At 41.7% G+C, this 22,403-nt stretch overlaps 1 protein-coding gene across 6 annotated transcripts in view; it reads left to right on the top strand.

The window, feature by feature from the left end:
• Positions 1-20,058, top strand: part of srek1 (splicing regulatory glutamine/lysine-rich protein 1) — a 71,768-nt gene extending 51,710 nt beyond the window's left edge. For all 6 annotated transcript variants that reach the window (XM_080189372.1, XM_080189376.1, XM_080189373.1 and 3 more), the window contains 4 exons: positions 6,438-6,578; positions 14,777-15,223; positions 16,195-16,372; positions 17,540-20,058. In XM_080189372.1, coding sequence (XP_080045498.1) covers positions 6,438-6,578; positions 14,777-15,223; positions 16,195-16,372; positions 17,540-17,803 — 1,030 coding nt within the window. In that variant the 3' untranslated portion in view covers positions 17,804-20,058. The remainder of the gene's footprint in view (positions 1-6,437; positions 6,579-14,776; positions 15,224-16,194; positions 16,373-17,539) is intronic.
• The last annotated feature ends 2,345 nt before the right edge of the window (positions 20,059-22,403 follow it).

Raw genomic sequence — 22,403 nt, 5'->3', positions numbered from 1 at the left:
TTAAAGTCCCTCCAGTAGCCCGAGCCAACCTTCCCGCCAAGATATTGGTCCCCCTTGGATTCAAGTGCCACCCGTCTTTACTGAACAGGTCACACCTGCTCCTAAAGAGGTCCCAATGAACCAGGAACCGGAATCCTTGCCCCCTGCTCCAGTCCCTCAGCCACGCATTCACCCTCTACCTCATTCCATTCCTGTTCTCACTCTCCTGCGGCGCAGGCAGCAATCCTGAGATTACTACCTTCGCGTTCCTCTTTCTCAGCTGTCTACCTAATTCCCTATAATCCCTTTTCATGACCACTTGCCTTTTCCTGCCTATGTCAGCGGTACCTATATGAACCACAACCTCCGGCTCCTCACCCTCCCCTTTCAGGATGTCTGGGACGTGTCCAGAGACATCCCGGATCCCAGCACCAGGGAGGCAAACCACCATCTGCGACTCCCGTCTGCGTCCGCAAAAACGCCTGTCTGATCCCCTCAGTATGGCTTTCCCCTTCCTAACAGTTACCCACTTGCCTTCTTCCCGTTGCCCCGGTGTGACCACTTGCCGGTAGCTCCTGTCAGTTGCCTCCTCATTCTCTCTAATGAGACGATTATATTGAATGATTTTCTGCTTCTGAAAATGGACTATTTTCAGTACAATGCTAACTTCTATCTGGTGTTGTGGCTTCTTTGGAGGATGTTGAGGGGAAGTCCTCTTGACAACTTGTGAATTAGTTTTCCTGTCATTGGCAACAAGCTAGACAGCCCTCCACTCCTTAACTGTAGAACTGTTTTGTATCACTGTGAATGAAATGAGAAGACTCTTAGAATCTCATATGCATGTTACACCTCTTATAAAATGACTGTGTCACTGTGCAAATCAGTTTTATACAAGGCAGATTGAATAGGTATGTCCAAAAGAGAAAATGCTGGAAAATCTCTGCAGGTCTGGCAGCATCTGTAAGGTTTATTTGGTAGCACAAGCCACTAGCTTTAGGAACGCTGCCCCTTCACCGGGTGAGTGGGAGTTCTATTCACAAACAGGACATATAAAGACACAAACTCAATTTACAAAATAATGGTTGGAATGTGAGTCTTTACAGGTAATCAATTCATAAAGGTACAAACAATGTGAGTGGAGAGATGGTTAAGCACAGGTTAAAGAGATGTGTATTGTCTCCAACCAGGACAATTAGTGAGATTTTGCAAGCCCAGGCAAGGCATGAAGGTTACAGATAGTATGACATGAACCCAAGATCTTGGTTGAGGCTGTCATCATGTGCGGAACTTGGCTATCAGTCTCTGCTCACTAAATGTCCTGGCTGGAGACAATAACATCTTTTTAATCTGTACTTAACCATCTCTCCACTCACATTGTCTGTACCTTTAAGATTTGATTAGGTGTAAAGACTTGCATTCCAACCATTATTTTGTAAATTGAGTTTGTCTTTATATGCCCTGTTTGTGAATAGAACTCCCACTCACCTGATGAAGGGGCAGTGCTCCAAAAGCTAGTAGCTTGTGCTACCAGATAAACCTGTTGGACTTTAATCAGCTGTTGTGAGACTTCTTACTATGTTTACTCTAGTCCAACGCCAGCATCTCCATAACGTAGCATCTGTAAGGAGAGAGCATCTCCTTACAGATACTGCTAGACCTGTTGAGATTTTCCAGCGTTTTCTGTTTTGGTTTCAGATTTCAGCATCTGCAGTAATTTGCTTTTATTCAGTGAATAGATGTCTTGACTGCTATGTAGGGTTCTGCTGCTATTCCAGGAATAACACAGCAGCACACCCTTATTCACAAGGGTCAGAACATTGAAATAAACACAAAACATACTAATACTTCAATCACAGATTCTTACACACCTTAATTCATCAAAAGGTATACAGGTAACATCCTTCACTCATTATTTGCATAAAATTGAGATGCACTTCTTCTGCCTTGGAGTTTTAATGCCTTCATAATCATACAGCAGGATCTAAGTCTCTCCAGATCTTCCTAGCCTAATGTCCAAAAGGAAAACCTCCAGCAGTATCAAAAGTCTTTCTGATCCAACAAATGAGTTCCACAATGGTATACAGAAGCACCAGTATTGTGCATTTCTGATGCATACTGCAACCCAAACAATACTCACCCTGGCATAGCAGTTCTCAAATGTTAATTTCATTTTAAAAAAATTAATATTGCAAACATAACACCGAATCAAGGAGGAAACCATGACTAAATTTATCCTTGCAGACTTAAGAGCCATAAATTCCTGATGAAGTTGACTTGTTAATTAGAAATAAGAGTAAAGTTCTGGAAATGACAGCAAACCACCGAACAGCATCTGCGGAGTTTTGACAATTTAGATTTGTATCCTTTATCAGAATTCACTCTACTTAGTCTATTTTTTCTAAATCCATTAGATAAAGCTCACTGTTAAGGATTTCAGGTGCAACTATGGCAATTTCCAATAGTCAGTTGAACAGCAGAAATTCTGAGTAAAGAGAACACTAAATTATCTTTCTTTTAAGGTGTTTGTCATTTATAGCCTTTAATAACTGACCAGTTCTGTGTAATTTTATCTAAATTAAGCAATGGCATTGTCAGCTTTTTTCTCAAAGCCTGATTTAGAATTGAGTTGATGACACGATAAATACTTAAGTTCCTGTTATATTACATGAAACACATGATTCCAGATAATTCTCCTAGCTTTTAAATGAATGTGCCCTTTTTAATGCACTCTGAGGTGACAAAAGTCAACATCACATTATTAGGGAGGCCAAGACTTTTTCTCTTTCCACTACTGTCTCCTCTTTGGCAGATGTTGTTCCTTTTTTTATGTACAGCTCTGTGGTTAACATCACCACCTGCTCCTAGATACAAATAGTCTTTGCAAGTCTTAGCGGTAGTTGTGGGCATGTAATAGGAGCATTCCATATAAACAAAATTTTTCCATATTTACATTTCAAACAATGATTACTGGATTGTGATCAGAAGCAGGAATTTTACCTCTGGTAAGCTGAGGAGAGTTCTAGTGCCTCTACTGTCCCAACTGAGATCAGCAAAAAGCTTGGTCGGTTTCACTTAACTATTGTTAGGTAAATTCACTGAAGCATTGCAGGAACTTCTGGCTTCCTAAAAGATATATGAAGTTAGGTACAATTAAAGAAGGAATGCAGCCAGCTAACCCACCCTTTCTTAGAAACAAACCTTTGGTCCAATGAACACAACATTCATCTACCGCTTGAATGATTCCAGAGTTACTTTCTTTTATATTTGATTTATGTTTTTTTAAGTTGATATGATCAGGACAATAAGATTTTAAACATGAATATGAACGGGAAAGAATCACTGATCCATCAAGTCTGTCCCACGCAGACATGCTGCAACCTCAGACCATCAGCAGCACCTGACCTTATCACCTGGAAGAGGTAGGAAAACGTAGGGTCAGGGCATGGGTGGGATTATTGTTGATGTGGGTTCGATGAGCTGAATGGCCTCTTTCTGCACTGCAGGAATTCTATAAGTAGCTATTTTCTCAGCAAGGTCTTTGACTTTTGGAACAAATTGCAGGTGTGATAAATATGAATTACTTATAGCCTATCAAAACGGAGGCCATTTCAAGTTAAGTTATAATAGGAAGTATGTGGGCTGAGTTCCGGTACTGTCTACTCTTCTGTAGGTGTTGCTCCTTTTTTATGTACAGTTTTGTGGGTAACATCACCACCTGGTCCTACATACAAATGGTCTTTGCATGTCTTAGCAGTCGCTGTGGACGTATTATAGGAGCATTCCATATAATCAAAATTTTTCCCATATTTACATTTCAAACAATGATTACTGGATTGTGATCAGAAGCAGGAATTTTACTTCTGGTATGCTGAGGAGAGTTTTAGTGCCTCTGCTGCCCCAACTGAAATCAGCACAAAGCTTGGTCTGTTTCACTTAACTATTATTAGGTGAACTCACTGAAGCATTGCAGGAACTTCTGGCTCCCTAAAAGATACATGAAGTTAGCTAGAATTAAAGAAGGCAATACAGCCAGCTAAACCCACCCTTTCTTAGAAACAAACCTTTGGTCCAATGAACCCTTGACTAATTCAGGAAAATGTTCCTGTGATTTGCCAAATAATCATGCAAGCTCCAAGAGACTGGTAACTCATTAGACCCCCGTTATTTCCAATCAGCCCACATACTGCCTATTATAACTTAACTTGAAATGGCCTGTTTTGACAGACTACAAGTAATTCATATTTATCACACCTGCAATTTGTTCCAGAAGTCAAAGACTTTCCTGAGAGAATAGCTACTTATAGAATTTCTGCAGTGCAGAAAGAGGCCATTCAGCTCATAAACAACATCAACAACAATCGCACTCATGCCCTGACCTCATATGTTTATCCTGCTGATCTCCCTAATACTAAGGAACAATTGAGCATGGCCAAATCTGCACATCTTTGGACTGTGGGAGGAAACTGAAGCACCTGAAGGAAACACATGCAGGCATAGGGAGAACATGCAAACTCCCCTCAGTTATCTGAGGTTGGCATTGAGCCCAGGTCTCTGGCACTGGGAGGCAGCAATGCTAGCCACTGTGCTGCCCATTCTTAACATATAATCTAGAACTGCTTACTTATTTTGTACTCAAATCAAGTAATCTGTCCAATGGGCAGAGTCTAATGTCTTCATCATTTTGAAAACCTCAATTTATGCTTGCGTTTCTGTAATTAAATTAGCCCCAATAGAATTCATTTGATCTATTTGGTTATCATTCCACAGTTTCCCTATCACAGAATCTACCTCATGAGAGATTCCAATCTTTTGCTTACACTGACCTGCCTAGCAGAAATGCTTACTGCAATTACTCCTGCAATTGTATGCTAGTTTGTATCTATCTCTCTGTGCCCTGCAGTTATATGTCAAAAATAGTTTTCAGATCTTTTCCATTTACCTAGTATTTAACTACTATATAAGCTCCCTGCTAACTTGTCTCCTTTCTTGACTGAAGTCTTCAAGTTTTTCTACCTTTTTTTAATGCTAAAATATTAAGTAGAAGCTTGTGGTCCTTCTTTGCATTTTTTCTAGGATTTAACCTATTTATTTGCGTTGTGCTTTGGGAATCAGGACTGAATGCAAGATGCAAAGTAAAGTATTATAGAACTTCAGCATTGTAGCATCAGATTTACTAAGCCCTTGGAAGGATGAGTTAGACAGACTTTGTGATTCTGTTAGTCAGTTATTTTGTAATTGCCAGTGTGAAATCCAGCTTTCTTGTTTATGTTACTATGTTGTATAAGTAATTAATTGGGTGAAATGATTTTAGAAAATGGGAGCAGGAATAGGTCATTTGGCCCTTCAGGTCTGCTCCACCATTCGTTATGATCATTCAAATCAGTGGCGTGACTCCACCCCTGCACCCTCCCCCCATATTGTTTGATCCCCTTCGCCCCAACTCATTCTTGAAAACATAAAATGCTTTCAACTCAACTGCTTTTTGTGGTAACACATTCCACAGGCTTACCACTCTCTGGATGAAGAAGTTTCTCCTCATCTCAGTCCTAAAAGGTTTACCTCATATCCTTAGACTATGATCTCTTGTTCTGGACACCCCAACGTCGGGAACATCCTACCTGCACCTACCCTGTCTAGTTGTGTTAGAATTTTATAGGTTTCTGTGAAATCTCCCCTCATTCCTCTGAACACCAGTGAATATAATCCTGATTCAATTGCTCCTCATACATTAGTCCCGTCATCCCAGGAATTAGTCTGGTAAACCCTTGCTGCACTCCCTCTGTAGCAAGAGCACCCTTACTCAGATAAGGAGACCAAAACGGCGTACAATATTCCAGGTGTGGCCTCACCAATGCCCAGTAAAATTGCATCAAGACTCCCTTGCTCCTGTACTCAAATCCTCTTGCTATGAAGGCCAATATACCATTTGCCGCCTTTACCACCTGTTGCACCTCCATACTTATCTTCAGTGAAGTATGTAAGGAAACCCAGGTCTTGTTACATATTCCCCTCTCTTATTTAAGCCATTTAAATAATCTGCCTCCTTGTTTTTGCTGCCGAAGTAGATAACCTCACAATTCACGTTATACTGCATTGGTTCAATTAATGAAGTGCTATGTAAGTGCAAATCTTTTAAGTAAAAGTGGCCATGGTCAGTCTACGCTTTTGGAAAAAATGGATCTGGTCTTTTAAAACCTGTAAATAGAATTTAGTTATTTTTCTTCATCAAAGTGTTCACTATTATAGTTTTCAATGAAAAACTATGTGTGAATTTAGATTAGTGAAACAGTTGTATCTTTATAAATCTTGAGGTTAACTATTGCAGTAAAATTAATATTCTTTAAAAACAAAGTTGAGCAAACCTCCAAATTTGTATATTTTGAATAAGTGTACAGATTAATTTGTAACTTGAATATATTTTTGTTTCTGTGACTTATGAATTGAATACATACCAACAGGGAAAGGACAACAGAAAGCGACAGTAAAGTGAAAGAAGAAAACAAGGATGAAAATGGGGATAATGAGAAGGAGAAAGAAAAGAAATCCAGCACTCCACAAGAAAGAAACAGCTCATCTAGGAAATCTCGGAGCTCAAGCAGGTATGGTACCAGATAAACTGGGACAATTATTTAATTATGTTCAGAAAATTAGATGAATGCTCTTATGTGTTTGGAATAGTCTTCAATTTGATAACCAAAGGATTTTTAAAAAAAGAATTAAGTTGCCATCAGCAAGGATATATAGGGACTTCACCAGGTGATGGCAGATTATTTTCACGCTCAAGTTGACTTGTTACTGCTTGAAGCTTCTTTTAAGATGTTGAGTAGGATATAGAGGAGGTGGCTAAAAGGATGGCAATACTCAAAATGGAAAAGTCTAGATTGCAAAGGCTCAGATCACAGTCTTCCAATTTTCATTAGATATGTGAGTGATGCCAGAAGACTAGAGGATTGCAAATGTTAGATTTGTGGTCAAAGGGGAGGAGCATAAGAACATAAGAAATAGGAGCAGGAGTAGGCCATCTAGCCCTTCGAGCCTGCCCCGCCATTCAATAAGATCATGGCTGATCTGTCGTGGCTCAGTTCCACTTTCCCGCCCTCTCCCCATAACCCTTAATCCCCTCTCTTATCAAAAACCCATCAATCCGCGTCTTAAAAATATTTAGCGAGACAGCCTCCACCACTTCAACGGGCAGAGAATTCCAGAGATTCACCACCCTTTGAGTGAAGAAGTTCCTCCTCAACTCCGTTCTAAACCGCCCCCCTTTTATCTTGAGGCTGTGCCCCCTAGTCCTACTGTCTTTTTTGAGCGGGAAGAGTCTCTCCACCTCTATCCTATCCATCCCATTCATCATCTTATACATCTCAATGAGCTCTCCCCTCATTCTTCTAAACTCTAACGAGTACAAGCCTAGTTTATTCAGCCTCTCCTCATAGCTCAACCCCCTCAACTCTGGTATCAGCCTAGTAAACCTCCTCTGCACTCCCTCCAAGGCCAAAATATCTTTGCGCAGGTGCGGCGCCCAAAACTGCACACACTACTCCAGCTGCGGCCTCACCAATGCCCTATACAGCTGCAGCAAGACCTCCCTACTTTTATATTCAGTCCCCCTCGCTATGAAGGCCAGTATCCCATTCGCCTTCCTGACCACCTGCTGCACCTGCAAGCTGGGTTTTTGCGACTCATGGACAAGGACCCCGAGGTCCCTCTGCACCGTCGCCTGCTGCAGTTTTTCGCCACGTAAGTAATAGTCCTTCCTACCATTCTTCCTACCAAAGTGGACCACCTCACACTTGCCAACATTAAATTCCATTTGCCATTTCCTGGCCCATTTGCCCAGCCTATCTAGATCCTTCTGCAGACTCTCCACACCCTCCGCACAATTTGCCGTTCCCCCAATCTTGGTGTCATCAGCAAATTTCGACACCCTACACTCGGTTCCCTCCTCCAGATCATCTATATAAATGGTAAAAAGCTGAGGCCCCAGCACCGACCCCTGGGGCACTCCACTAGTCACCATCCGCCAATCCGAATAGCACCCGTTGACCCCCACTCTCTGCCTCCTATTTGACAACCAATCCTCTATCCACGCTAACACCCTACCCCCAACTCCATGTCCCTCGACCTTCTGCAATAACCTCTTGTGAGGTACTTTGTCAAACGCCTTCTGAAAATCCAGAAAGACCACATCCACTGGCTCTCCTCTATCCACCACCCTAGACACATCCTCATAGAACTCCAGTAAATTTGTCAGACACGACTTCCCTTTAATGAAACCGTGCTGCGTCTGCTCTATCAAGCAGTTCACTTCAAGATGCCTCGCAATTTCCTCCTTAATGACGGATTCTAACATTTTACCTACCACAGACATTAAACTAACCGGCCTATAATTCCCCGCCTTTTGCCTGGCACCCTTCTTAAACAACGGTGTAACATTAGCCGTTTTCCAATCCTCCGGCACTTCCCCGGAATCCAGCGACGTCTGGAAAATAACCACCAAGGCATCCACTATCACCTCCGCCATTTCTTTCAGAACCCTCGGATGCATTCCATCCGGTCCTGGGGACTTGTCCACAATCAGCCCCTCCAGTCTGTCGAGCACCGCCTCTCTAGTAACAGTAATGTCATTAAGACCCTCCAGTCCTACCACCTTTCCATCACTAACACCCGGCAAATTATTCACGTCCTCCTCCGTGAAGACAGAAACGAAAAAGTTATTCAATACCTTAGCCATATCCCCATCCCCTACCACTAGGTCCCCTTTCTCATCCTCTAAAGGACCAACGTTCACCCTAGCCAGCCTCTTCCTTTTTATATATTTATAAAAACTCTTGCTATCCTTTTTTATATTAAGCGCTAGCCCAGCTTCATAGTTTCTCCTACCCTTCTTTATCAACTTCTTTGTCAATCTTTGTTGACATTTAAACCTCTCCCAATCCTCTTCTCGCCCACTGCTCTTAGCTACTCTAAATTCCTCCGCTTTTAATTTAACACTTTCCTTCACCTCCTTTGTTATCCACGGCTTATTACCTCTCCTCCTACTGTCCTTTTTGACCATCGGAATAAATTTCCACTGAGCACCAAGAAAGATCTCCTTAAAGATCCTCCACTGCTCCTCAGCAGACCCTCCCTCCAACGCGCTCCCCCAGTCCACATTCGCCAATTCTTCTCTCATCCTACCGTACTCCCCTCTATTCAAACAAAGTACGCGTGTCTGGGAACCCACTTTCTCCTCCTCCATCTGCACCAGAAACTCCACCATATAATGATCACTCTCCCCAAGAGGATCCTTCACCGCAAGGTCCCTAATTCTACCCGCCTCATTACATAGCACGAGATCCAAGATAGCTCTCTCCCTCGTCGGCTCCAACACGCACTGTTCCAGGAAACTATCCCGGCAGCATTCCAAGAACTCCTCCTCGAGCCCACCGCGTCCAACATGGGTCGACCAATCAATATGCAGATTGAAATCCCCCATAACTACGGCCATCCCATTCCTGCACGCCGCACTTATTTGCGCGTTAACAGCCCGCCCCACCTCCAGATCATTATTTGGTGGCCTATAGACGACACCCACCAGCATCTTCCTCCCTTTGCTGTTCCTAATCAATGATTCCACATTCTGCTCCTTGGCTCCAATATCATCCCTTGCTACCACCTTGATGCTATCCTTAATCAGCAGAGCTACGCCCCCCCCCTTTTCCCTCCTGCCTATCCTTCCTAAACACTTGATAGCCCTGTACATTCAGCTCCCAGTCCCTGTCACCTTGCAGCCACGTCTCTGTAATGGCCACCAGATCGTATCCATTTGTGTCGATCTGCGCCACCAGCTCATCCACTTTATTCCGAATGCTTCGTGCATTCAGATAAAGCGCTTTCATCCCAGCCTTCACCTGGACCCTATTTGCCGTAACGCCACCAACTATACTCACGCCCCCTACTTCTTCTATTATTGGGACATCCTCGGCCTCTTCCCTTACCTGTACCCTATGCTTAACTTTAGATCTCGTAACGTCACCTACCCTTGCACCCTCCCCCCCCCAATTAGTTTAAAGCCCTGTCTACAGTCCTCTTTACTCGATTCGCCAGCACTCTGGTCCCAGCACGGTTCAGACCAACCCCATCCCGCCCGAACAGGTCCCACCTACCCCAATACTGGTGCCAATGCCCCATAAATTCAAACCCATTCCTCCCACACCAATCCCTGAGCCACCCATTCACTTCCTTAATCCTGTCAACCTTACGCCCGTCTGCACTCGGTTCAGGCAGTAGCCCAGAGATGACCACCTTTTCGGTTCTACTTTTTAATTCCATTCCCAGCTTTTCATACTCCCTCCCCAGATCCTCAGTCCGCATTTTGCTTACGTCGCCGGCACCCACATGTACCACAACGACCAGATTCTCACCCTCCCACTCCAGGTTCCTCTGCAGCCCAGCTGCGACATCCCGGACCCGAGCACCAGGCAGACAACACACCCTTCTGTGCACTTTGTCATTGCGACAAAGGACAGTGTCAATACCCTTCACCCCACTATCCCCAATCACTACTACGTTCCTTTTCCCCTTCTCTTTGCCTATGTCCTGCTGCATCACTGTACCGTGTGCAGTTTGCTCACCAACCTCACCTGCCTCGTCCTCTTCCAGACTGGAAGCAAGAACCTCAAACCTGTTCTGCAGATTAAGAGGCTGAGGCCTCCGCTCCCCACCCTCCTTCCTCCTCTCCCCACTCTCCTTCCTCCGCTCCTCACCCCCCTTCCTCCTTCCAGCAGCCCCCTCTTGTCCCTGACCCTTAGAGTTAGCCAGTCTAGGGGGGGTGGATGTCAGTTGCACCCCATTGACAATGGCACCCTCTCTCCCCCTGATGAGCCTCAGTGTCTGTAGCTCAGAGGCCAGCTCATCTACCTTGAGCTGGAGCTCCTCCAGCAACCTGCACTTACTGCAGACATGGTCACTGGGATGGACCCTGGAGTCCACCAGTTCCCACATCATACAGAAACCACACATCACGTGCCCCTCCATTATTCACTGTAGTAGTTTTGAAAAAAATTTTTTCTGTTTTTTTTTGCCTTGTTTTTCAAACGAAGTCACCTGGCCTTTTGCAATGACAAAACTTTAAGGGACAGTAATCCAGAACAAACTTAAATGGAGTGGAAAATTATAGATTAATAAATGCAAGCTGATTTATTAAAAACAAATCATTTTTGACTGCTGACTTGATTAATTCACTTTTTATTCATTCATGGGATGTGGGCATCGCTGACTAGACCAGTATTTATTGCCTATCCTTAATTGCCTTTCAGAAGGTGTTGGTGAGTTGTCGTCTTGAACTGCTGCAGTGCATATGGTGTAGGTACATCCACAATGCTGTTAGGGAGGGAACTCCAGGATTTTGACCCAGCGACAGTGAAGGAATTGCAATATATTTCCAAGTCAGAATGATGTGTAACTTGGAAGGGATCTTCCAGGTGGTGATGTTCCCACTTGTTTGCCACTTTATCCTTCCAGCTGGTACTGCTGGTGGGTTTGGAAGGTACTACCTAAGGACTATCAGTGAGTTCCTGCAATGCATCTTGTAGGTGGTACACACTGCTTCCTGTGGTATTAAAGGGACCACAGCTGCATGAGTACACAATTGACTATGGGACAGAAAGCAATGAACTCTGGTGAACTGAAAGAAGGTTTCCTTGTATAAGGATCACAGGAAGTTTTTGATTATTAATAATTACCTGGGTTTTGGTATTCAGAGCATAATTTCAGAATTATGAAACTTGAAAATAAACTAAAAGTTAGGATGATTGAAGCATGTTTCAAAGTATATAGGCTGATGAAATGGGCAGGCACGTAGTAAATTAAAGTTACTGCAGAGAAGTGTGAAGAAGGATGAGGAAGAGAAATATAAGCCAAATGGTACAATTTGAAGGAAGCACAGGAATAGAAATTTGAGCAATACAGTTGTTCAAGAAGGCAACTCATTACTATGTTCTCAGGAAAAAAATAGGGGTGAGTTGCAAATGCTGGCATTTCCAGCAACTATTATATTGCATGAAAGAATATTTAAAAAGTAGGGAGCTTGAGGTACATGTGTCCAAACTTCTGAAAGTAGAAGGACAAGGAATCAGCACCAATCAGGACAAAGCAGCCACTCTAATTGGCACTTGGATAATCACTCACTTTACTATCAATGCAACGTGGCAACAGTGTCTGCCATCTATAAGATACACTGCAGCAACTCACCAAGTCTCCTTTGACAGCACCTTTTAAACCTATGACCTCTACAATCTAGTAGAATAAGGGCAGCAAGTACATGGAAACTTTGCCACCAGCAAGTTCCTGGAACCATATTGCTGTCTCTTCACTGTTACTGGGTCAAAATCCAGGAACTCCCTTGTGCGTGTATTTATATGGCTGGGCTGTTCAGGAAAGTGGCTCAGCATCTTCTTAAGGGGAATTAGGTTTGGACATTATTCCCAGTGATGAATGTTTCTTTTTTTAAGTTGAAAATGCTGTTAAGAAGCATATGGGAACCTGGGCTTTATAAGTAGCAGTATTGAGTAAATAGTCAAGGTTTGGTGTCTACTGCAGTATTGTGTCCAGTTCTAGGCACTATATTGTAAGAATGATGTCAAGCCTTAGAGAGAATGAAAAGAATCAGTTTATTAGAATAATACCAAAACTTCAGTTCTGTTTTTCAGACTGGGGTTGTTGGGGCTGTTGTCCTTAGAGATGAGAAGTTTGAGAGAAAATTTGATAGAGATGCCTAAAATCATGGATTGTTTTGATAGTGAATAAGGGGAAACTGTATTCAGTGGCAGAAGGATTATTAACTGGAGGACACAGTTTTGAGGTAGTTGTCAAAATAATTCAAGGCAACGTGGAATGCTTTTATGCAGTGGATTATTGTGGTATGGAATGGACTGTCTGAAAGGCTGGTGAAACAGATTGAGTTATAGCCTTCAAAAAAGAATTGGATAAAAACTTGAAAAGGCAACATTTGCAGCGCTATGGGGGAAGTGGAGATGTGTGCAGCTAATTGGATTGTTCTGCCAATAAACTTGGAACAAGCACTTGAACGACTGCTGCATGCCTATCAGTTGAGTTGATTTATTGCTGCTTCATGTTTTTAGGATTTAATATCTCTTACTGCTGCTTTTTTTTCCTGTTATCTATTAATCATATATACTCGTAACTGTTTGGATTCCAAGATTAAACATGGGCTCAGACTACTACTTAAATTCACTCACCACTGATGTGGAACAATTTTCTCCCATTTTCAATCAAAGTTCAGTGGAAGCGCTCGATGCATTCCCAAAGAAGGCCCATCTGGGGGAAGAAATAAACTAGCAAAATAGCTTGTTGACCACAAGTGGGCGTCTCTATAATTGCTATCAAAGTCCCAACACTCTAGCCTCCTGTTTGAAGCAAAGACAGAAGGCACTTGAGGATCTAGAAACTCAATCACTGCTGAAAACTGGCAGATAATGGTCAAAGCGTGCAGTGCATGCACCTGCTCTCATGATCACAGGGCGTGTGTTAAATTTGTGCTGGTTAATGAACCAGATGTGCAACCAGCGTTACTTAAGTGTTGTGTTAGTATTTCAGTTGAGTTCATTGTTATGACCTTTTAGAAGGGGCAGAAATTGGGCATTTCTGAGGCCACTGGTTTCTCCTGAACTTCTAGAACTTAACATGCAAGAAAGATGGCTTTGCATTTATGTAGCATTTTTTACATGGAAATTTCACAAATATTTTGTTTACAATGAATAATTTGAAATACAAGTCTTGAATGAACTACATTTGCCTCCATCAAAACGTTGCAAAGACAAATGCCATTGTCCCCAGCCCCTACCATGTGTCACCAGTTACACCCCTCTCCCAGAACACTGCCTCCAGCTGCACCTGCCTGTTTGCAGTCTTGGTGTCATATTCATCCCTGAAGCAAGTTTCTCTCTATTACAAAGCATGTCTACTTCTAGCTCTCTAACATCACCCGTCTCTGGTTTGTAATGGTTTATTTGCCATCTCTAGGCTATAATGTCCTAGTACTCTCCTAGCAGGCCAATAACCCTCCACCCTTCGTAAATTTCACCTTAGCCAAAATTCTACAGTCTGTATCCTATCCTGCACCATATCTTGAGCGTCCATCATCCCCTTCTTCCTTGATCCACATTGCTACCCAGTCAGCCAGCATTGCACATTTAAAATTCTCACTCTTGTTCCAATCCCTCGTGGGCTCATTCCTTCCTTTTATAACCTCTTCCACTCTACAACACTCCCAGGTTCTCCATATCTCTGACTCCAGTCTCCTTTGCATTCCTGCATTTCTCGCTTTCTCCCCACTCTGGAACTCTCCTTATTTAAGATCCTCTTTAAATTCCACAATCTCAAGTGTGTAATATATGTTGTTATTGTTATTATTATTGTTTTTATTATTGTTATTAAATTGTTATTATTTAAAATATGGCAACCAGTTAACACAGTAACATATTAAAAGCAGAACTTGCTGAATGACCCGTTGTTCTGTTTTCGGACAGTGCCATTGTATTTTTGTTGGGTGTTCATCTCATCTGTTAGACTGCACTTCTAGCTTTTGTTGGGTGTTGATCTCATCTGTTAGGCTGCACTTCTAGGCACTCCCTCAGCTAGAATTTCAGCCTAATTTATGCAGACATGAACCCACCTTCTGGCCCAAGTGATGCCTGCCACTCTGGTGACAGCATGGTTTATTTATCTTCATTCAGTGTCACGTTGTACCAGGTGTTGTGAATGTGGTGTGTAATTATAGTAAATATATTTGCAGAGAAAAATACCGAAAGAAAAGCAGGAGTTTGTCAAGAAAAAAATCGAAGTCTCCGCGGAAGAAGTCCAGGTCTCCGCGGAAGAAGTCCAGGTCTCCGCGGAAGAAGTCCAGGTCTCCGCGGAAGAAGTCCAGGTCTCCGCGGAGGAGGTCCAAGACACCGAGGAGGAGGTCCAGGTCACCGAGGAGGAGGTCCAGGTCGCCGAGGAGGAGGTCCAGGTCGCCGAGGAGGAGGTCCAGGTCGCCGAGGAGGAGGTCCAGGTCACCAAGGAGGAGGTCCAGGTCACCAAGGAGGAGGTCCAGGTCGCCGAGGCGGGTATCCAGATCACCAAGGAGGAGATCCAGGTCACCAAGAAGAAGATCAAGGTCACCAAGAAGGAGGTCAAGGTCACCGAGAAGGCTGCCACGAACACCAAAAAGAAGATTTTCTAGATCTCCATCTCCAAGAAGGTGACTTTACGCAAATTTCTATACATAACAAAATTAACAAAATTGATTTTGGACCTAATATTTCCATTCTTTATTACTTTTTATCATTAAAACAGTTTAAGTGCACTTAGGTTCTCAAGCTTTGAACTTTTATACTGCCGACCTCTTCCCATAGCCCTTCATCTTTCCTGTGCTTTAACTCACCTTCAGTTGACTGCTCATCCTGCCTTTTTGACTGTGCCTTCAGTTATTTCCCTAATGGTTCTCTGATGGTTGATCTGTGGCTTTTCTTCCTCTTCCCATTTCTATCAAATGCTTTGGGGCACTTGGCTGTGATAAAGTTAGTGTATTGGCAAGCTGTTGGTTTTCTGTTATGTTGAGTATGCATGGCAGCTTGATTTCAAGGTTATTTTATCTGCATTCTCTCATTTACAGTAAATAATGCTAACTCCCACCCAATGCAATGATTTGTTGGCTAATGGGAGTTGGGGATGGCAATAGGCCACTGCCAAGAAAAAGACTCCATCAAGATACATGCAAAGAAAGAGGGGCATGGGGATGAAAGGAAATTGACATTTGAGGCTGGCAAAACCCTAGGGGTCCTTGTCAGGCTCAAAGGAACACCCCTGCTCTTCCAAGCTCATAAGCAAACCTTCAAAAGACAAGGTTAAACTTAACTTATCTCAATCTCTTCTAGTGTGTGAACTTGTGTATCTCCAGGGCAATTCCTTTATCAATCAGTCAACGGTCTCTTCTCATGTAGTATAAATGTGTTGTTTCCCCTTACGTTGTTATCCTCGCAATTGTCCTGTTGCTTCCAAGACAGAAAGCTTTGACAAAAAGGTCTCCTTTTTTCCAGCAATCTTCAAGTTCTGTATTATCGAAAGATCACTAATATGCTTGTTATGTACTTCGGTGTTTGAAAGTCCCAAGATTTTTGTACATTGCATTTTCAATAGAAATCATGAATAAAAATGTGGCTTTCTTGTCAGAAATAAGAAAGAGAAGAGAAAAGACAAAGACCGAGCACACAGCAGAGATAGAGCGGAGAACAGAGAGAATTCAAGCGGTCAGAGCCAGGAGAAGAGCAAACGGGATCATTCTACCTCCAAGAAGAAGAAAGACAAGGAGAAAGATGGCAAAATCAAGCTGGATAAAACTGATATCAAGGTGATATTTAATGAAGAATTGCCAGAACTAAAGCTGTACCATCAATCGCGTTTTACATGCAGTTTAAAAAGAATTGAGGAAATGCAGATCGACATTGTAGATATAAATTTTAAAAACACATCCACTAATGTGAAGCTAGTTTTCTAAACTTGACAAATAAAAATAAATGTTATCCCTTCACTTGAATATATATATAGGTATTATAAATTCAGTAGGTTGTTGTAAAATAACCTTAAAATATAATGCAGCCTAAATTGATATCAGAGATGATCTGTTAGGCTGAATCAGATTCCTGTTCTTACCCTGAATCATTGGGTCTTGATGTATAATACAAAGAAATAAGTAGCTTTTGAATAAAGATAAATTTGTGTAAAGTACAAAGGGCAAATCTACAAAATAATGATGCCTGCACACCCAGTGGAGTTCTGAAGGCTTTGTTCGCAGTGACAAAGGCAGTCACAGTTTAGATCAACTGTCTGACGCAAAATGGCAATCCGTAATAACACACTTCTAATTTGATGTCTGAACGCTGCAATTTTACATAAGATGTGCTAGAAGCAAAAAACGTCAGTTTGTAAGCTGGTCTGAAAAATTACAAACCATTTGTCCTATCCTTTGGACATTCCAATTGTACAACTGATGTGTTTTTTTTTAGTTTATTTACTAGTGTCACAAGTAAGCTTGCATTAGCACTGCAATGAAGTTGCCGTGAAAATCCCCTAGTCGCCACTCTTCAGCACCTGGTCAGCTACACTGAGGGAGAATATGGCATGACCGGTGCACCTAACCAGTGCATCTTTTGGATTGTGGGAGGAAATCGGAGCACTCGGAGGAAACCCATGCAGACAAGGGGAGAATGTGCAGACTTCACACCGGCAATGACCCAAATTGGGAATAGGACTCGTGTCTGTGATGCAATAGTGCTAACCACTGTGCCACCGTGCTGCTTTGGCTTAATGACAAACCAATACAATATTATAAAACAGATTACCTGTTTAGAATTGCTTTTCATCTCTCCAGGACTACCTGAACATCATATTAGGAAAGGATTTAGTTCTATTTAAGTAAATATCATGATATGCTGGCATATGCAAACATACTTTATTTAGATTACTAACATTGGTCATGATTTTTGTGAGGTTTTAATGGATATTTAATATTTTTCAGGTTGAAGGAGACTGCAATAATGAAGAAGTGCATAATAATGATAAAAGCAAAGAAAACACTGAAACCAGTAGTGAAGTCTTGGTTAATGTTAAAGAAAATGGCGATCATAACATCGTTCACCAAAACACAGAAGAAGACAAATCTGAAAACACCCCTTTAGTTAGTGCCGAAGAGGAAAATGAGAAGAAAACAGACACCATATCTACAGACTTAAATGATGTGCAGAATGAATCTGTCTCTTCAGCTGAGGTAGAATGTCCTTAGCGTTTAATCTAATTACACATCTGTGTGGCATTCTCCTTGATGGATCCCAGAATTGGGCACTGCTTCAATCTTTGAAAGCTGATAGTGGAAGGAATCGAATGAAAAACTTGACTGCGTTCATGATGAACCAGTGAGCATTGAATAGACGGATGAGCAATGTCACTCAGACTGAAAATGACAAAGTTGTGTGCCTTTGTCATAAAAGAATTTGTAAATATATATACTACTTTCTTTAAACTCTCAAATACACATTTGCCTTCACAGAATGTTGTTAAGTCTGTAAGATGTCCTTACATTATTTTGCTAGCATTGTTAATGAAGGGAGGGAACAGTGTCATACTGAATTAACAATTTCTTCATCTGGAATTTTTTCACTCCTTGCAATTATAGACATAGCATTTGCAGATATACTGATACAGAAAGATGAAATATAGATAAATACACAGTCGGATCGAATAAGATTTTATTGCAGAGTGCAAGTTTTTCATGAGAAATAAAATTAATGATTCCAATCTCTGAATTTTTCTATTTGTCTGATGTAGCTTTGATAAGTAAACAAAATTGAGCTCTTCTCTGTATGCATCACATATAGGCAGTGGTTTGTGATTTGATGAGTAACAACAGGGGTATCAATACTTTCAGTGGAATTATAGTGTTGTTCAATTTATTCAGGGCGGCTTTTTAATTATTTCAAAAGATTGACTTATTTACTTCAATCAAGGTCAAGGACAGCACTGTTAATTTATTGACTAATTTTTTTGAGACCCGTGAATCAAATTGTTGTGTTGCTATGAATCACTTTGTTACTGAAAGCTTTAAACTATGGTCATTGTTTATTTTTCTGTCTATGGGCTGTCACATCTAGAATCTTACTGATTGCAGATAAACAAATGAATTTGTGAACTAAGACACCAAAACTAGACATGGGGGTGTGTCTCATGATTAGCTAAGTAGACAAAGCGCTTACAATGACTCAAGTGAGTAGATGCATCACTTAAAGTCATGCCAAGCTATACCGATCAGGATGATCCCACATTCAGTGGTTAGTCTGTGCTGAATTCCCTGTGAGATGGCAGTTGAGTTTGACAGATGGCCTCAATGCTTTGGAAGAGGAACGGGAGCAAACAGCCTGGGTGCCTGGTTTTAAATGCCATTAGTAATCCTTCCAAGAAATTTGAACAGATGGAATTGGTAGATGAGGGCAAGATTCAACTTGGTTGCTCATAAGCCTTGGGTTGTTCACAGTCACCAAAGAGGTTCACGTATGAGGATTGGCTTCATGAAGTATCAAGGCTACATAAGTCAAGTATTGGATTACTCTTGGTGTCTGAACTATAATGATGTGAGCTATTAAGAGGAAGAGATAAAAATTGAACAGGTAAACCAAGTGGTATCATTTATTTCTACATTTAACCCCATTATATTTAAGATGCCAATATAGTATTGTAGTATAGCAAGAAATCATTTCAACCTCAACCTCAATCTGATTTTGTTAGGCTAAAACACTGCAACGTAGTACAAAAGAGTTATATGTCGCCAATGGAACACTTCCGAAAAATAATGCTCACTCTCCTATTTCAGAAATTTTGTTATTTTTGGTGGCAGTTGATTGTTTTGGCCTAATGGGGGGGGGGGGGGGAGATTAAGCTATTTTAATTGCCCTATTATATGTTCCAGTGCACTACAACTGATATTAGGCAGAAGGCTTTGAGGCCATAATGTATCTACTTCATAGTAATATGTTATTCTAAACTACTGTTGAATTTATTTGTTTTAGCAGGAATCTGTTAACATATTTTCCATACATGACTGCTTTCCAGCCAAAGAAAATGGAGATTTGAACTCGTATTTCTGAAAGCAAGACCTGTAATTGAGTTCAAGTACTGTACCATGATATACTGTTCTTACCAATACAAGAATTTGTTTTAACACACATATTCATAGTCCAAATACCCTTTTCCCTCACTTCTACAGAATGCCAGAGGGTAGGTTATTTCTTAGTTGACCTAACAATGCAGAAGTGAATAATGTCTGTTTTATTTTGTTAATGGTTCTTGTTTGTTAAATATGCTCCATTTATTATGTACTGCTTACATTTTGAAAGATGCGTTGTGTTAGGAAGGTGAGGTATTTTACTGACAGTTTGGAATATTTAGTGCGTGTAAAACTCTTGACAGTCTGCAAAGATGCTATTTGTATGTTGTGTTAAACTGTGAAGTGCAATTTTCTATTAAAAGTTTATAGTACAAAAAGAACCATAGTACAAAATTGCAAATTGGTTAGTTGCTAATTACAATCTATTTCAGAAAATGCAGCAGAATTCATCTTTGTGGCACTAAAGGTTGTTGTGTGAAACCCATTTTAAGAATAGTCACGGATTGCTGATGTGATTATTTAGTCCAACTGTTCTTTTTAATTGTTATAAGATTAATAAATATAGTTAAACTATTAATAAAAGGTCAATTGGTTGACTTCCCTCTTAAAATATGACTTAGCTTGATTACTGTGCTTTGTAATGTCTTCGGAGTCATGTTTTCTAATGATATTAATTAAGGAAGTAACTTGCCTAATGCTTATTTTTGATCAGACAAAAGTAAGTTTGATTATGGTTAATGATAGCTGCAAACTGCAGAGGATATTTACATATATGTAAATATGTGTGTGTGTACGTTAATGCCAGGTGAAAAGAGTTTGATGGGTTCTCCTCTTTTCCCTTGTTTGATTGCAACAAGGTTTTTGTTTTTTTTAATTTATACTTGCCAATTCACTATTCTTGACTTTAAGTTTTATGTGACTGTGATTATAAAGTACAGCAGGTTTTCAGTTTCACAAAGTAAGAGGTTAGTTAAAACTGACCTGTGTAAAAATATTTTTAGAAGTTCTGCAAGTATGCACACGTATACTCAAAAACCACGCATGCAAATATGGATTACAGAGTAGAAAGGAATAAATTTGGCCAAATTGGAGTTCATAAAAAATAAACAAAGTTCATGGTTTGAAGCTTGCTTCCTTGTCCGGCTGCAGACAGGATTTGAGAGCCTTGGCTTCAGGTGGTTTAAGAACATAAGAAATAGGAGCAGGAGTATGCCATCTAGCCCTTCGAGCCTGCCCCACCATTCAATAAGATCATGGCTGATCTGAAGTGGATCAGTTCCACTTTCCCGTTGTCTCCCCATAACCCTTAATTCCCTTGTGTATAAAAAACCTATCTACCTGTGACTTAAATATATTTAGCGAGGTAGCCTCCACCACTTCAATGGGCAGAGATTCACCACCCTTTGAGTGAAGAAGTTCCTCCTCAATTCCGATCTAAGCTGCCCCCCCCCACCCCCTTTTATCTTGAGGCTGTGCCCTCTAGTCCTGCTATCCTTTCTAAGCGGGAAGAATCTCTCTACCTCTACCCTATCCATCCCCTTCATTATATTATACGTCTCTATAAGATTCCCCCCCTCATCCTTCTAAACTCCAACGAGTACAGACCCAGTCTATTTAGTCTTTCTTCATAGTCCAACCCCCTCATCTCTGTTATCAGCCTAGTGAACCTCCTCTGCACTCCCTCCAAGGCCAATATATCCTTCCTCAAGTGCGGTGACCAAAACTGCACACATACTCCAGCTGTGGCCTCACCAGTACCCTGTACAGTTGCAGCAAGACCTCCCTACTTTTATATTCTATCCCCCTCGCTATAAAAGGCCAACATTCCATTCGCCTTCTTGATCACCTGCTACACCTGCAGACTGGGTTTTTGCGACTCGTGCACAAGGACCCCCAGGTCTCTCTGCACCGCAGCATGCTGCAGCTTTTCGCCTTTTAAATAATAATCCCTCCTACTATTATTTCTGCCAAAGTGGATAACCTCACACTTGCTAACATTATACTCCATCTGCCAGGTCCTCGCCTACTAGCTCAGCCTATCCAGATCCCTCTGCAGACTTTCCACACCCTCCACCCGATTTGCTTTTCCACTCATCTTCGTGTCATCAGCAATTTCATCACCCTACACTCAGCCCCCTCCTCCAGATCATCTATATAAATGGTAAATAGCTGAGGCCCCAGCACCGATCCCTGCGGCACTCCACTAGTCACCAACCGCCAACCAGAATAGCACCCATTGATGGCAACTCTCTGGTTCGTATTAGACAGTAAAAAGTCTGACAACACCAGGTTTTAGTCCAACCGATTTATTTGATAATAGACTCACAAGCTTTCGAGGTTTCCCTCTTCGTCAGGTGAATGGAGAGTTCTGGCCTCAGACAGAGCATATAAAGCACAGACAGTTTAGAGATTACTGATTAGAATGCGAATCCTTACACCTAACTTGCTGTTCAAGACCTGAAGTGGCTGACAATGTGAGTGGAAGGAGCACTGATCACAGGTTACAGAGATGTGTATTGTCTCCAGACAGTACAGTAAGTGAGGTTTTGCAAACCCAGGCAAGTCACGGGGGTTACAGATAGTGCGACATGAACCCAAGATCCCTGTTGAGACCGTCCTCGTGTGCGGAACTTGGCTATCAGTCTCTGTTCAGCGACTCTGTGCTGTCGTGTGTCGTGAAGGCCGCCTTGGAGAATGCTTACCCGAAGGTCAGAGGCTGAATGCC

The sequence above is a fragment of the Carcharhinus amblyrhynchos genome, chromosome 5 (genome assembly GCF_965287045.1).
Source record: "Carcharhinus amblyrhynchos chromosome 5, sCarAmb.v2.hapA, whole genome shotgun sequence".
Taxonomy (NCBI): domain Eukaryota; kingdom Metazoa; phylum Chordata; class Chondrichthyes; order Carcharhiniformes; family Carcharhinidae; genus Carcharhinus; species Carcharhinus amblyrhynchos.
Note: the sequence above shows the minus strand (reverse complement) of the source record. Positions and strands in the feature narration are given on the sequence as shown.